This window comes from Epinephelus moara, chromosome 7 (genome assembly GCF_006386435.1).
Source record: "Epinephelus moara isolate mb chromosome 7, YSFRI_EMoa_1.0, whole genome shotgun sequence".
NCBI lineage: Eukaryota > Metazoa > Chordata > Actinopteri > Perciformes > Serranidae > Epinephelus > Epinephelus moara.
Window position 1 is genome coordinate 25,931,383 of NC_065512.1, and position 14,312 is coordinate 25,945,694.

General features: G+C 40.4%; 1 protein-coding gene across 1 annotated transcript in view; it reads left to right on the forward strand.

Moving 5' to 3' along the window:
- The window catches only part of edar (ectodysplasin A receptor), a 46,900-nt gene that overhangs the window by 13,929 nt on the left and 18,659 nt on the right, over nucleotides 1–14,312 (forward strand). Inside the window, exons 2-4 of the mRNA XM_050048837.1 lie at nucleotides 1,262–1,327; nucleotides 5,620–5,739; nucleotides 9,689–9,870. Of these exons, the coding sequence (XP_049904794.1) occupies nucleotides 1,277–1,327; nucleotides 5,620–5,739; nucleotides 9,689–9,870 (353 nt within the window). The 5' untranslated portion in view covers nucleotides 1,262–1,276. The remainder of the gene's footprint in view (nucleotides 1–1,261; nucleotides 1,328–5,619; nucleotides 5,740–9,688; nucleotides 9,871–14,312) is intronic.

Genomic DNA, 14,312 nt, shown 5'->3' on the forward strand with positions numbered 1-14,312 from the left:
ATTAAAAAGATAAAACCTACTGGCATTCTTGGGAAAATGTGATGTGCGGTAAAAAAATGAAATTATTTATAGCGTGGCCCTTTAAATGAACATGCTGCTGTTTAATCAAGCATGCAAGTCGCTTGTGCTGCGTTCATTTGCTATTTCTCACAATTAAATGCTGCAAATTAGTCAGTTTGTTCCACTTCCTTTCCTTCTGAGGAAGCGACTCACACCAGAGGATTCTCTGTTTTCTGATTACATTCTTGTTTTGTTTGCAAGTCTTTCTCATCCTTTGTATGAGCGGTTCTGGGCTCATAGTTTCTATTCAAACGCAGCTTAAGGGGTGATTCTTTACCGAAGGACCCCAGCCAACACATATCCTTTCAATTACAGTGACGACATTATTTACACACTCGCTTAAGCACACACACTTACACACACACACACACACAGCGACTGAGGCAGGACAAACACGCTGTAAATACAATTGCAGGCACGATCTTGTGGATGTACAAAGAAATAAACAAGCGATTACACATTACCACACGCAGGCGCATGGACTCACACGAACACACAGATATATGTTACTTTATTGCCTCTCAGAGAGAAATTCACGGACGTTATGAAGTGTTGCTAGCATTAAAACATCCAAATTCCAGTCGTCATTTCATTAGTAAGAAAGACGCACCATCTTATAATGACTGTTTACCCAACACCAGCCACTGTGTGTGTGTGTGGCGAACCTAAAAACAGCAATTGTTTAACTTCAACCTCATTTTGCTGTTGCTCTGAACTGAAATAGAGTCACTTGCTGGTGTCAGATCAGACCTGAAAGCAGCCTTTAATGGCGTCTCAACTAGGTTTAGGGCTTTCACAAAAACTTCAGCCTAGTGCGAGAGAGACATAAAGAAATAGGCAGATAATTAAATGTTATTAAGTGATATCACCATTCTTAACTGAAGCAGAGGTTAGCCAGCGGTGATGTGTGCTTGCAGTTATGAGCCAGAGGAATGCCACGGGCTGTTCTGTTGCTATGTTTATGGGCAATGACGTGATAGTAATGGGACAGTGAACTCATCTGGGCCACACACACTCTCACACACACTCTCTCACACACACTCTCTCACACACACACACACACACACACACACATACGCACACAACGCGTGCCCACTGACAGTCCTACCATTGGTTTATGACTTTGCAGTTTTGTAAGTGAAGTTTGGTGCAGAAGACTGATTGCAGGAAATGACCATTTCTCTTTCTTTGTGGTCTGCAGGAAGAAGACGCAAAGATGTCAGAGAGGAGATGTCAGAAGAAGTCCATCTTTCTCTCATCATTACTGGTAATTTTTTTAGTCTTACCCTCTTGTTTACTGTCTTCCTCTTCCATTTCTCCTGTCCTTCTACTTTAATCATCTTCTCAGTTCCTTATCCAACAATTACTTTCTTCATTTAGTTCTAATCCCAAACTAATTCATGTTTCCATCAATTTTGTTTTCATTCATTCTTCCTTTTCTTCTCTCTTTTTTCCTCCTGTACTTTCACTCAACTCTCCCTCTTTGTACTTATGCTTCGGCGCCGGTGTTAGCCGTGGCCGGAGGCATTGTGTTATGTCTGTCAATATGTTTTGTCTGTACGTACGTCCATTAGTATGTCCGCATGTCCCATTCTTTTGAACATGATATCTCAATTAACGGCTTGAGGGAATTTTTTTAGATTTGGCACAAATGTTCACTTGGATTCAAATATGAACTTATTTCATTTGATGGTCAAAGATCAAGGTCACCGTGACCCTGCGCTCATCTCATTCTTATTAATGCAGTATCTCAAGAAAGCCTTGAGGGAGTTTCCTCAAATTTGGCACAAACGTTTACTTGGACTCAAGACTGAATTGATCAGAATTTGGTGGTCGAAGGTCAAAGGTCAAGGTCAATACGATAAAACAAGTATTCAGCCATAACTCAAGAATTCATATCTAATTATGACAGAATTTAATCATAAATGTCTAATAGGATAAAATGATGAAGTGAAGACATTTTATATGCAAAAGGTCAAAGGTCACCTTCAGTATAGCCCCTTTTACACTGCCAGATTTTACGCGAATGTTGGGCCGTTTTGCCGGCAAGCTGCGAGTGTTTAGACACACAGAGCCGGATTGGCGAGTTGATCCGAGGTGCCCAATTTTCCGCCTCGTAGGTTAGTCATATTGGCGGAACCCTTTTAGTTTAAACAGACCGAGGCGGCCTTCCGCAACGGGAGGGGCTGTTGAAGACTTGTGGGAGGAGCTGTTGGCGCATTCTGTAAAAATCTGCCTCACCCTACTACTTCTTTTTTTCTACTCCCTGCCCTCTTTAGAAAACTATCAAGCTGTAGCATAACTCCAAAATCCTCATCATCATTTTTCTGGTATCCTCAGAAACTATCAATCAATTGGTATGGATCATCACCATGACTGTCACTGCACGTGGCACTGCGTCATCTAGACTTATACTGTCATGTGCCAGCAGCCTGCACAACTTTGCAGAACTTGTACCAATTAGTCAACCTTTGAGTTTTTCCACAGAGCAGATATCTTTATAATCTGACCGGGAATCTCGAGATTCTCTGCTGGTTTTGATGTTGAAACCCACTGGCACAGTTCCCGACAGGCTCCTCCACCTTACCCTCCCTCTCTCCTCTGTTTCCCTCTCATCAGTCACTATGTGTACATGCAGGCTGACACTGGAGCACTTAGTCAAGGAGGAAGAGATATTTGGATTCAGTCAGTCATGTCAATTTACTACAGCTCCAAATAGCAGCATTAGAAATGTATTGCTACCAATTCTGAAAGCACTTAGAGACTACATTTCCGGGGAAAGTGTAGAACAATGACAAATGACTGACGGAGAAGTGCACAGCTAGTGTCAAATTATACAACATCACATACAGAGACAACACAGAAATACAGGTATTGATGTGTGAAAAGATGATGTGCTTCAGTCAGCGGTGAAAAGTAACTAAGTACATTTACTTATGTACTGTACATACATACACATTTGATGTACTTGAGGAGTACCTGAGTGTTTCTAGCTCTACTCCACTACCTTTTAAAGGGAAGTATTTTACTTTTTACTACACTGTCTGACAGCCACACTTTGTAGTTACTTTACAAACTTTTACACTTTCATAGCCACAGATCAATTTGAGAAATAAATGTTACAATAATGGCAGTGTTTCATTTCAATTTTCTGTATAAAGCTGAGCAACTACATGTGTACGCTATCCCAGAGGATTACTGCTATGTTTCATCATTACTAAACTTTCCTACCATCTACTGGATTTTAAGATGTATGGCATTTATTCCACCAAGGCCAAATACCCAAATACCCTACCCTAACATCTCGCAATGTCAATCAGAAGTGAAAAATAATCTGTGTATCCGTCCCGTGACCAGTTCCCTGGGATCTTCCATGGCCCGTGCTACAACCTTCCACCAAGTTTCATGGAAAATTGGACCAGTAGTTTGTCCATAATCTTGTTGACAAACAGACAAACACACGAACAAGCAAACTGAAAACAAACGTCCTTGGCGGAGGTAATAATACAATAATAGTCTAATAATATAATAAATTATAGGGAGCTTTTTTTGCATTGAGTACTTTTACTTTTGATACTTTAAGTACACTCTCCTAAAAAGTAACACTTTCAGCACAATACTTTTATTTGTAATAGAATATGTCCACAGTGTGGTATTTACTACCGAAGAAAAGGATCTGAATACCTCCTTCACCACTGGTTTTGGTAAACACTCCATCTTGTTTACAATGTTACTACGTTCCAGCCAAATTGTAGCATAAATTAAACTGCGAGGAAAAACAATAAAGACCCACTGGATGCTGTGTGAATGTGCAGAGGTGGACGCTCCAATTCTCTAAAGCGCTGACAAAAAATCCTCCCAAAGCATTGTGGGATCGCTGGCTGTGTATAATTGCCCCGAGGAAAATATTGGTGTGACAGGAAGTTTGTTTTTCCAGCTGTGGAAAAATGTGGAGAAGATCATTATTGCAGTTTCTTCAGAGCCAGACAGATTGCTGCACGGTGCATAGTTACACACATTGTCAGAGAAAGGGTATGCACACAATGCTCGCTAAATACCCACAGTGACCCATAAATGTGTGGCACACTCACAAAGACGAATGGCAGTGGACGTTGTGCAAATTTTTTGCTACCAGCGTGTTGATTTCCACTAACTGCACATCAGGTGTGTGAGGTAAAATTCAGTTTGTTATGAATCTGGAATAAATTACAAACAGATTACTTGGCGTGAGATGATTGGGCTCCATACAAACCCCTGATACACACACACACACACACACACACACACACACAAACAGGCAGTGTGCATTTGTATATTTACTCAAACAGTGTCTTGTGTCTGCTGTCATGAGATGGTCATGGGGAAGGGAGAAGAGAGGGAGATGTTATTAAAACAACAGAGAGAAGATGGAGAAAGTTAGTCATGCACTCATGTTCTTTGCCTCCATCATTTTCTGGACTGCAGATGATTTTTTAAAAGTCAGTTAGTTTGTTTGGAAAAGAACAAAGTGTGCTGGTAAACCTATAAATACCAGCTGCTACTTATTACAGTGAGCCACAATGACACAATGCCACACACACTTACACACACACAAACATACAGTGCGTAGACACAAAAGCAAATACTAGTATTGTGCAAACGCTCTCACACAGTACACACACACACACGCAGCTGTCAATGATCTCCACTAATCTGGGTAACACCGATGAAGAGGACGGGATGTGATTTTTTTTTTTTTTTTTTTTTTGATTTGATTTTTGCAAATTAAAATGATGATGTTGATTCGTAGCAAGTTGATTTTACAAGATAAATCAGCCATCATTCAGCGCAGTTATTATCTCTGCCGCTGTTGAAGAAATGTTGGGTATAAATCATTTTGATCTGACTTCCCACATGTAAGAAACACATGAGGTTCACATTTTAGTGTCCCTGATACAGTATTTAAATCCTTTTGCAGAGGTGTGCCCAATTACAAAATGAGGATTTATGTCAAATCTTTTAATACTAAAAAAACTTGAATTTGTTTTTCTAGATCTTTCCAGAAGAGAGACGATTAAAACAAATGATGCCCATTATGTAAGGCATCACTAAGAACTTGTGTTAGATGTTTTGTCTTTTCTGACATTTTTAATTAAGTTACAGATTAAGTGTTTCTGCTGAAAAGGCATTGAAATGGTTTGGACAAAACTCTCAAACGTATCTTGTTGTAATCGCTTAAAAAGCTTATAAATATAAACATTAAATGGAAAACCAGAAATTAAAAAAAATGTATAAATTTTTTTTTACATATTATTTGATTTGTAGTTATGTTTTATACTATGGACAACAAAATTACAGAATTATATATATCTATATCTATATATATATATATATGTATATATATATACACATACACAGAATATTTAATTAAAAAATGGGGGTATAAAAACAATTCTCGTACTTGATGGAGCCAGTAGCATGTTTCTTTTTCACATATACAAAACGTCACTGACATGTAGTGCAAAAATCTCACTCTTTATGCCTGTTTCTCTCTGTTTCTCTTTATCTCCGTCCCTCCAGGTGTGTTGTATGTTTGCTAGTGCAGAGCATTCCATCTGTGGAGAGTACGAATTCTTCAATCAGACCAGTAACAGTTGCCAGGCCTGCCCTCAGTGCCAGCCGGGACAGGAGCCGCACATGGTGAGACACAAACACACACACACGCATGAAAACCATAAATTTAGGTCATAACCTTGTTGTCTTTACAATTAAGTAGGTTTTTCATGCATTTTAAAATCAGCTGTTGCATTGAATTGGGTGACGGGAGTGGGATAAAGCTGCTAATTCAACATCAAATTATAACCACCCACTATCGATAAACAGCACGAAAGCTGACTTTATAAACCTGTGTGTCAATTTTTGTTTAGACCACCCACAATACACACACGCAAATGCCCACATAGCTGCACAGTGAAGAGTGTCTAAATTCAAATGAACAATTTCTTTTGGTTTATTGCTCTCATTGACTTTGGTGTGAAGGCATGCATTACAGTGAATGACTTGCAGTAGTCACATCGTGCCTCTGCCCTCCGTCAGTCAGTCTGCCGACAGCCAAAGAAAACAGAGCGAAGTTAAACGCTTCAGTTGGCAACCCCGGGTGCCACACCCTCTTAGGAGAGACAGCTGCACTCAAGGGTGAACAGGATGAATTATAGGCACTGTAATTTATTCGGGTGATGCAGTATACTCGAGATTTTAGTTTTCCTTTTTGCAGAGCACAGACTTTCTTTATATTTGTTTTACCTGGGGTAAATTAGAGCAGGATCAACCGGTGCAAACACGGAGAACTTAATACAATGAATGTTTCAATTCATCTCATTGGTTTGCTATGGTTATGGTTCTTGAAAGGTACATGTGGAAAGTCGAATTGAGTTGAGTAACCGAAATAGTGCTGCTTTCAGCTATGCTAACATCGGCACGCTAGCATGCTCATAGCATAGGCTGTTTATCAAAACGAAAATACTTGTTTCCACTTCCTCCCTCAGTACAAAATGAAATCAAAGTATCACAGGTACAGCTGCTACCATCTTGTGCTGGTAACACCATTTGGAGCCAGAGTTTGCATTGTAGTGATCTCTGCAGCACCAACTTCCCATCCATATACCTGTCTGACCCATCGTAAGCAGTACCACTGATTGTGAGCACACAGATTGGCTGACAAAGCTGGCAATCATGATGTCAAAGCCACTTTTAACAGCATCACATAACTAATTTAAACCAAGCTAATCAGAAAAATGAACAAACGCATGATAAGAACTAACTAAAATGACACCAGCAGGAGGCATTTAAGATGTTTTGGTTTCACTTTTGGGGAGCTATCATGTCATCTATCTTGATATACAGTCTATGGCTCACAGTTGATGCTTAGCAGGTATAATGTTTACTATTTTAACCATCTTGGGTCAGCCTGTTAGCATGCTAACTTTTGCTAATTCGGACTAAATATAAAGTGCAGCTGAGGCTAACCCCCAATTTCCACATAATCCGTCTGAGCCGTGCTACGCAGGGCCACGGATCTGGAGCAACCGACGGCGCGTACCCTCACCTACTGAACGCGTTTCTGGAGCGCCGCGTAGCCGAGCCGTAAGCTCATGCGTGGAAACTGCGAAATCACGCGATAAAAAGCACCATTCACTCCCAAAGTCCCTGCAATTTCACACCACGTCTCAAAGGATGTGTGGTGTCATACAAAATACTATGGTTTTCCACTTCAACTATGAGTTTCTTCTCGTCCATCTTTCCTCGGACCCTCGCACTGACTGACAACTTGTGCGAGAGGATGTGACGTGATTTTTAAAAGAATTGAGAGTTTACAATCCGTAGTCCGCAGTGTGGAAATGAAGCTATTCACTAGAAAGGGAGCGTATCTGCTACGCAGTACTCAGACGGAGATTGGGGTTAATGGGAATGTCACTAGTTTTGCAGGTATTTGGTCAAAAAGCAAAGCATTGGACAAATTAAAAGGCATACCTGATGATGACATCACATGAAAAATGTAGGCATCATCCATGTTATTACAGTTCAAGTGCCAAAACAACAAATGCCAACCTCATGGTGGCACTAGAGGAACAAGTTTTAGGGTATTCAAAGTCGGGAAATCTTCTGGGGACCATGAATATCTGTACAGAATTTCATTGCAAGCCATGTCGTAGATATTGAGGTACTTTAGTCTGGACCAAAGTGGTGGACCGAACATCCAAGAGCCACCCTGCTAACAGGGCTTATAACAAAGCAACAAACTCAACTCTGTTGTTTCACCCTTCATTAAATTGGGAATAACAACAACACTCTAAAGCCTTCCTTCCTTTCTTCTTTACTTTATATCCCATCATCTGTCCTTGTCGCTCCATAAGCTACGGTTTATAAGAATCTCACAGCGGTCTCAACTGTGTTTATTTGTTTTTCCCCTTCCTTCCTTTCTTCCTGCCTTGTGTTCACTAAGCTACCAAGTGCCTCTCGTAAGCATCCCCAACAATGTGTTGTGTTAGAACTTGTAAAATCACTGCCCGAGACAGCGGCGGCAGTGAGAAGCTCAGTGTGATAAGCACAGGGCTCTGTCATAAAGAGTAATTTGGCCATTGGAGAACGATAGAAACATGAGAGAAGAAAGAAGTTTAATCAGAGAGATGAGAGCCCCTTTTGCACTTTCTCCTGCCTGTCTGATCCTCTGGGTGCCACAGTCTGTAATTCGTGTGTTATTTTGTTCCCCTCAGCTTTCCCTGCATGTGTGTGTGTGTGTGTGTGTGTGTTTTTCTTGACACCCTTTTAATCATGGGATAACCATAGGGTTCCTCCTCACAACAGAGACTTCAGAAAGTATGTGCTCACACACTTATGCACACACAGACATCACAGACGACATCCAAGGCCGCTTTCAAAGTGCATCTTGTATCCAGATTGTGTGTGATGTAGTCGCATTATATTTTCATGCTAATCTACATGAACATAAACACTGGGGGCAGACTTCTAGTTCTGATTTCCTGATGTTTATTGAGTGATGAAAGTGATGGCAAGGTGAGGACATATTAAAGAATTGGGGAATGAAGTAGTAAGTTAGCTCACGTGATGTGCGAAAGCTGCTTGACGCTGACGACATGCTGCCTTTAGGGACCTTGTTGCCTGGCAGTTTAAGATGCATAACATAAACCGAGTCTTCCCCAGCTCAGTTTTGCCTGGGACCTTCATTGCATGTCATCACTCCCATTTCCTTTCTCTCCCGTCACTGTCTACTTTCAAAATAAAGGCAAAAAAAAAAAAAAAAAGCCAGAAAATTCCCTTGTTGTCAATTCTAGGTTTTTTCCACCTCCCCGCCTCTTAGATTTATGATATGCTAGATTCAAAGAGGCGACAAATTTGCTTTGAAAGGAAAGACGCGTTCAATTGGAGCAGCTTTAAGTGAACGAACAGAAGCAGAGCCCTGGCCATCGTGTTTGCAAAAGATCCAAAGGGAGTTTTAACCCAAAGCGACAAGATCCTGCCGATAGCTCCGCGCAGTTTTATATCAAACAATCACACAGAGACTTACGGACGTCACACAGAAGGGAAGGAATATTAGATTTCTCCTGTAGCCCAAAGCTAAGAGGCATAGGCTTGTTTTAATAGATGGATGAAAGCAAGAGGGAAATGAAAGATGAAAGAGAGGGAGCAAAAAAGAGAGTATGTTTTTGTATGTGTGTGTGTGTGGCCTGTTGTTTGGCCTCCCCACTGTGAGGAATTAAACATGCGGAGATGGGAGGAGATTGATGCTAGAAGACAGAATGATGAGTTGGTCATCTTAAACACTACCAGGCATGGGGTACACACACATACACACTCACACACATAAACAAACACACACATAGGGACCTCTGTGACCAATCAGATCTCTCTTTTGTCATCTCAAAACAGTAATGCCAGATTTGTTAAGGACATGGATAAAAACAGATGTGTGAGTATGTGTGGTGGGCTTTTTTCGAATGTGTGTGTCCACAGCACAGTGAATCATCTCATTACTCTGAGGGGCGTTGAGTTCATTTAAAATTACATTGCATCTAATGTACTTTAGGAGGGAGGTGTTAACCAAATATATGAATGTGTGTGTGTTTTACAGACCTGTGGCTTTGGTGTGAAGGATGAGGACTTTGCCTGTGTGCCGTGCCCACAGGGGAAATATTCCAAAGGGAAGTATGAGATCTGCAGACGGCATAAAGACTGTGACGCCTTCTACAAAGCCACTGTTCGGGTAGCGGGTACTCCGGACAGCGACGCCGAGTGTGGACCTTGTTTACCAGGGTAAATAACAGTAACCTCCATAAAAGATTCAAAACCCCTTTGCTGCAATGCATCTTAAAACAAAAATCCAGCAAGCATTTCCTACACAGTCCTGAACTGAAAAACAACTACAGTACATCTGACGCAGCTTGCTGAAAGATGTCCCTCTTTACATTACAATTAGGGCCAGATTTACTAAGAAAATGCCATTGAAAGCATTTCCTTCTTCTTAAAAGAACTGCAAAGCCTTTGTAACAAAACAACAAAAATTTCAAATTTGCATTATGTCCTTCCACATTTACTTGTAACAGTCATCTTCTTCTCTGCATTTTTCTGGTACGATGGTACATTTCTTAGCACATTATTGCCACCTGTAGATCACTGGAATATTGTGAAACCATTATCAGTAATGTGCATCCAATCTCTTGCATGTGTGGCCATGCACAAGTAGAAACACAACAGGGACCCACTCATAAAAAGCAATCAGCAACCTCTGGGGCTGAAAAATGAAACCAACACAAAAGTGCAAAAAACTGCAGTTCCTCTAATGGCCACTTGAGGCTGGCTCCAAGAGCGGGTCAATCTACATAGACACCCATGTTAAAAGCCCAATTACAGCAGAAATACAAATCTTTATGTACTGGTGTAATAAAACGGTTTTGGTCTCATTCATTTTTGTAACAGCTTAACCTGTTGGGGGTTGTAGGGGGGCTGGAGCCTTTTCTAGCTGACACTGGGCAAGAGGCAGGGTACACCCTGGACAGGTCGCCAGACTATCGCAGGGATAACACAGAGACAGACAACCATTCATGCTCACATTCACATCTACAGGCAATTCAGAGTCACCAATTTACCTGATGTGTATGTCTTTGGATTGTGGGAGGAAACTGGAGCACCCAGAAAAAACCCAAACTCCCCACCCAGGGTATGAACCAGGAACCCTGTTGCTGGGAGGCAATAATACTAACCACAGCACCACTGTGTGGCCTAGATCTTGATCTCTATAGCTATTGAATGAATAGATAGTGAATTTTTATATAACTCACCTGTTTAAATTGTTATTAAGGTTTAAAGTTGGGCATACTTAAAGGCGTGGGTACTTTGAGTGTTAATTCGCTGTCACGGTGACAACACTGGTTAGGTAACATAGGTATGGTGTAACCCCAAATTGAGAGAGTATAGGCATAGAAATAGCTGTCAGTATTTCAGTGTGTTTTCAGTTCATTAAAGTGAATTGTGACGTTTTGGTCTCCTATTAAAGTCTCGTTTAGCATTTGGTTGTCCTAAAAGATCTTCAAATATTCACTTTTTGGGGTATTACATTTTGTTTTTATGGTTTTAGACCTGTTTATTTTTTATCAAAACTTTGTATTAATATTAGTATCATCACAGTTAACCATAGATAACCATATTATCACAGCTAAAGATAGTGTCAGTGTTAGTGCCACCCGCTCATCCAACTATGGTAAATACTGGCTCCAAAAAACCAAGATGGCAACGGCCAAAATGCCAAGCTTGAGGCTTTAAAACAGCACTCCATAAACTACAGAGTGATGTCACGGTGGCTACATCCATTATTTTATACAGCATATGATGGTGCCAATAGTGGTCAAACGTTCCACAGGGTACTTTTAAAAGCACCCTGACATTAGTTAATTTCTGCAACAGTGTTATATGAGCATTGCTTAAAATCATATAAGGAGTCCTGATTACATGCTTCACAGAAAGTCACCAGCCAAACACGTTCTGACGTGCACACCGACAGCACTGTACGCAATTAGCAGATTCCGGAAAAGTTATGGCACCAGACTTGATTTGGCATCTCCTGGAAACCTTCTGCCACAGGAATTCTCATTAAAAGTATTAGAGGATGCTTGTAAATGACAAATTATGAAAGGCAAAATTGTGTCTTTGGGTTTGACATGAATGCAGAGAGTGGCATTTCAGACAGATGCTTTTAAATTCACCTTTAACAAGTTCTTTTTACTATCTTACTAATATAAATGAATTCCGCCAAAAGATGCCACTTCATGTGTCACCTTCAGCTTTTAATATAACGACAGAGAATGACATTCAGTAAAATAAATTGGACTAGATACTGAATATAAACTGTAGATATACAGCAGAGACAGGCATGTATTGTGTCTCACACAGTATGACTGTTAAGATCTTGGCACATGTGCAGTAGGAGTTCACATGGATGGACCACCCTGTGTGCAAACACGCTCTAAATCCTAAACTTCTTCATTTGCACTTGACAGCTGTGGATGCAACCCCTGTCACTTAAAAATATTAAGTCACTCAGGGACATTTAACCATTACCAGACAGTCCTCTCCTCCTCTTCCTCGCTCGTCCTTCCCATCATCTATTACTCCTTCTCTTGCCTCTCCTGCTTTGTCAACATGAAACGTCTTACAGCGTCCAACATGTTAAATGGCTGTTTGGGATCTCCTGCGGTGTAATATATTTTACAAATAAATGTTTGCTCAATGAACTGTTGATTGAATGTGAGCAGTATATAATTAAGTCATGAAGGAATTTGGCATAAATATGAGATTCATGACTCTCCTCCTCCTGTCATCAGTCAGGATGCTGTGTCCTGCTGCCTTCTACTTTTCTTGGCTCCCAGTCTCCTTCTACAGGATGTTTTTGCTTTCGCTCAGGAGTTTGGTCATGTCTGTGTCTGCGTCTGTACTGTACGTGCTGCACTGTATGTGTGGGTGTTGTATGCTGCAGTTAGCAGTGTCCATGCCTGTCTGATGCAGAACAGAACAGGCCTGAACAGTGGCGATAAAGTTCAGGTACAGTCTGAATCTCAGCAGAGAAAAAGACCTGGAGGAAAACTAGAAAGAGTCTGTTGTGACAGACATGTTTATCTGCTGGTTTCCCTGGAAGCAACTTTAGAAACACTCTAAAATAATTAATGTTTACAAGCCTTCATTAAGCGATGAGCTCACATGAACTTGAAATTTAATACTTTATTATTATCTATGATATATTATCAATGATGTATTAATAATGCATAACAGTAAATCATTGTCTTTGTGTGACCAGAATATTTTTTCTAGTACAAATTTCTGAAATATTAGCTGCAGTTTTGCATATGTAATATTTTTAAGGGCTCGTGAAGATGAAGAAAGGTCATCTGTATGATTTGTTATTGATTAATTAAACCTCGAAGACCTGCCAGGCCGTTGGTGATTCCTGTCGACATCACTGTCTTTAAGAGGCTGTAGCAGGCTGAGTTATAAAATGATAATGCTGGTATCATATGAAACTAGAAGACCGAGGGAATTGTTAAATGATGCTTGAAAGTTAGGCTAAACTCTGGCGAGTGAAAAACCGGCGTTGCCGTTTTTGCAGGGGTCCCTTAATGTCTTACTTCAAGATATCTGAATGAAGTGGGTTTTATGGGTAGTACCCATGAGTCTCACTTTACAGGCATACCCACTTTATGCTAGTCCCATGCAGTTTCATCTATTGTATTTGAATATTTCTGCATACTGGGGTCCATAGACAGTCTTGATATTGCATAAACTGGGTATCACTGGAAAGCTGAGACTCTTCAAGATTCAGTGAGCCCAGTTTTAATAGTAGCCATTTAATCGTAGTTAGACCATTTTTGGAAACAGACATCTCTGTATACAATGACCTGTATGACCACTAGGATAATCAGAGCCTCATGAAACTTTACAAACACAAACTAGAGACCTCAGGCATTCAGAGGACGAATGGCTGCCACAGGTATTTTGACAATAAGGGGGGTTCTCATTAGTTTCCAGAACAGAAGTGCTCACCATCCAATCACAGAAAAATGCAATTCTTAAAGAAATCTTTAAATGTCAGAAGTTTCAATGTCGAATCACAGCATTGATTTTTCTATGATGTTCCCAAATGTTTTGTCAAAATGTGGTATTTTGAAGGGATTTGTGACCATTTTTAATCGATTCTGGACAAACAAATGGCAATGACAAATGGTATCAACCAAAGATTGCTGCAACACCTTATGAGACATAATTGAGCATGGAAATGGGCACCATTAGCTTCCATTGTAATGTTCAAAGCCCCTATGCTTTAAACTTTAAAGGTTTAAATAGATGTCTTACACAGTGTTTATTACACCATGCTGAGCTGCATCTCAAATTAATCTTTTGTTTTCCAGCTATCAGATGATGTAAACCACTTCTATCTGGCAAATACTGTTGACCTGCTATATACCCATAGTCCCCCACCCCCCCAAAAAGACAAAAATGGGTCTATTGTGCGTCTCACAAGGTTAATAGTTTGCCCACTTTTTACATGAATGCACAACAGCACTCACTGTTCTTATGGTTTTTAATCATTTTTTTATCATTACCATTTGGCCATAACTACTTGATATAATGTAAGAGATAATATATGAGTAATTCACTGTCTCACGGGCACTTTTGCCTCCAATCCTCTAAATAGTTTGATAAGTCTT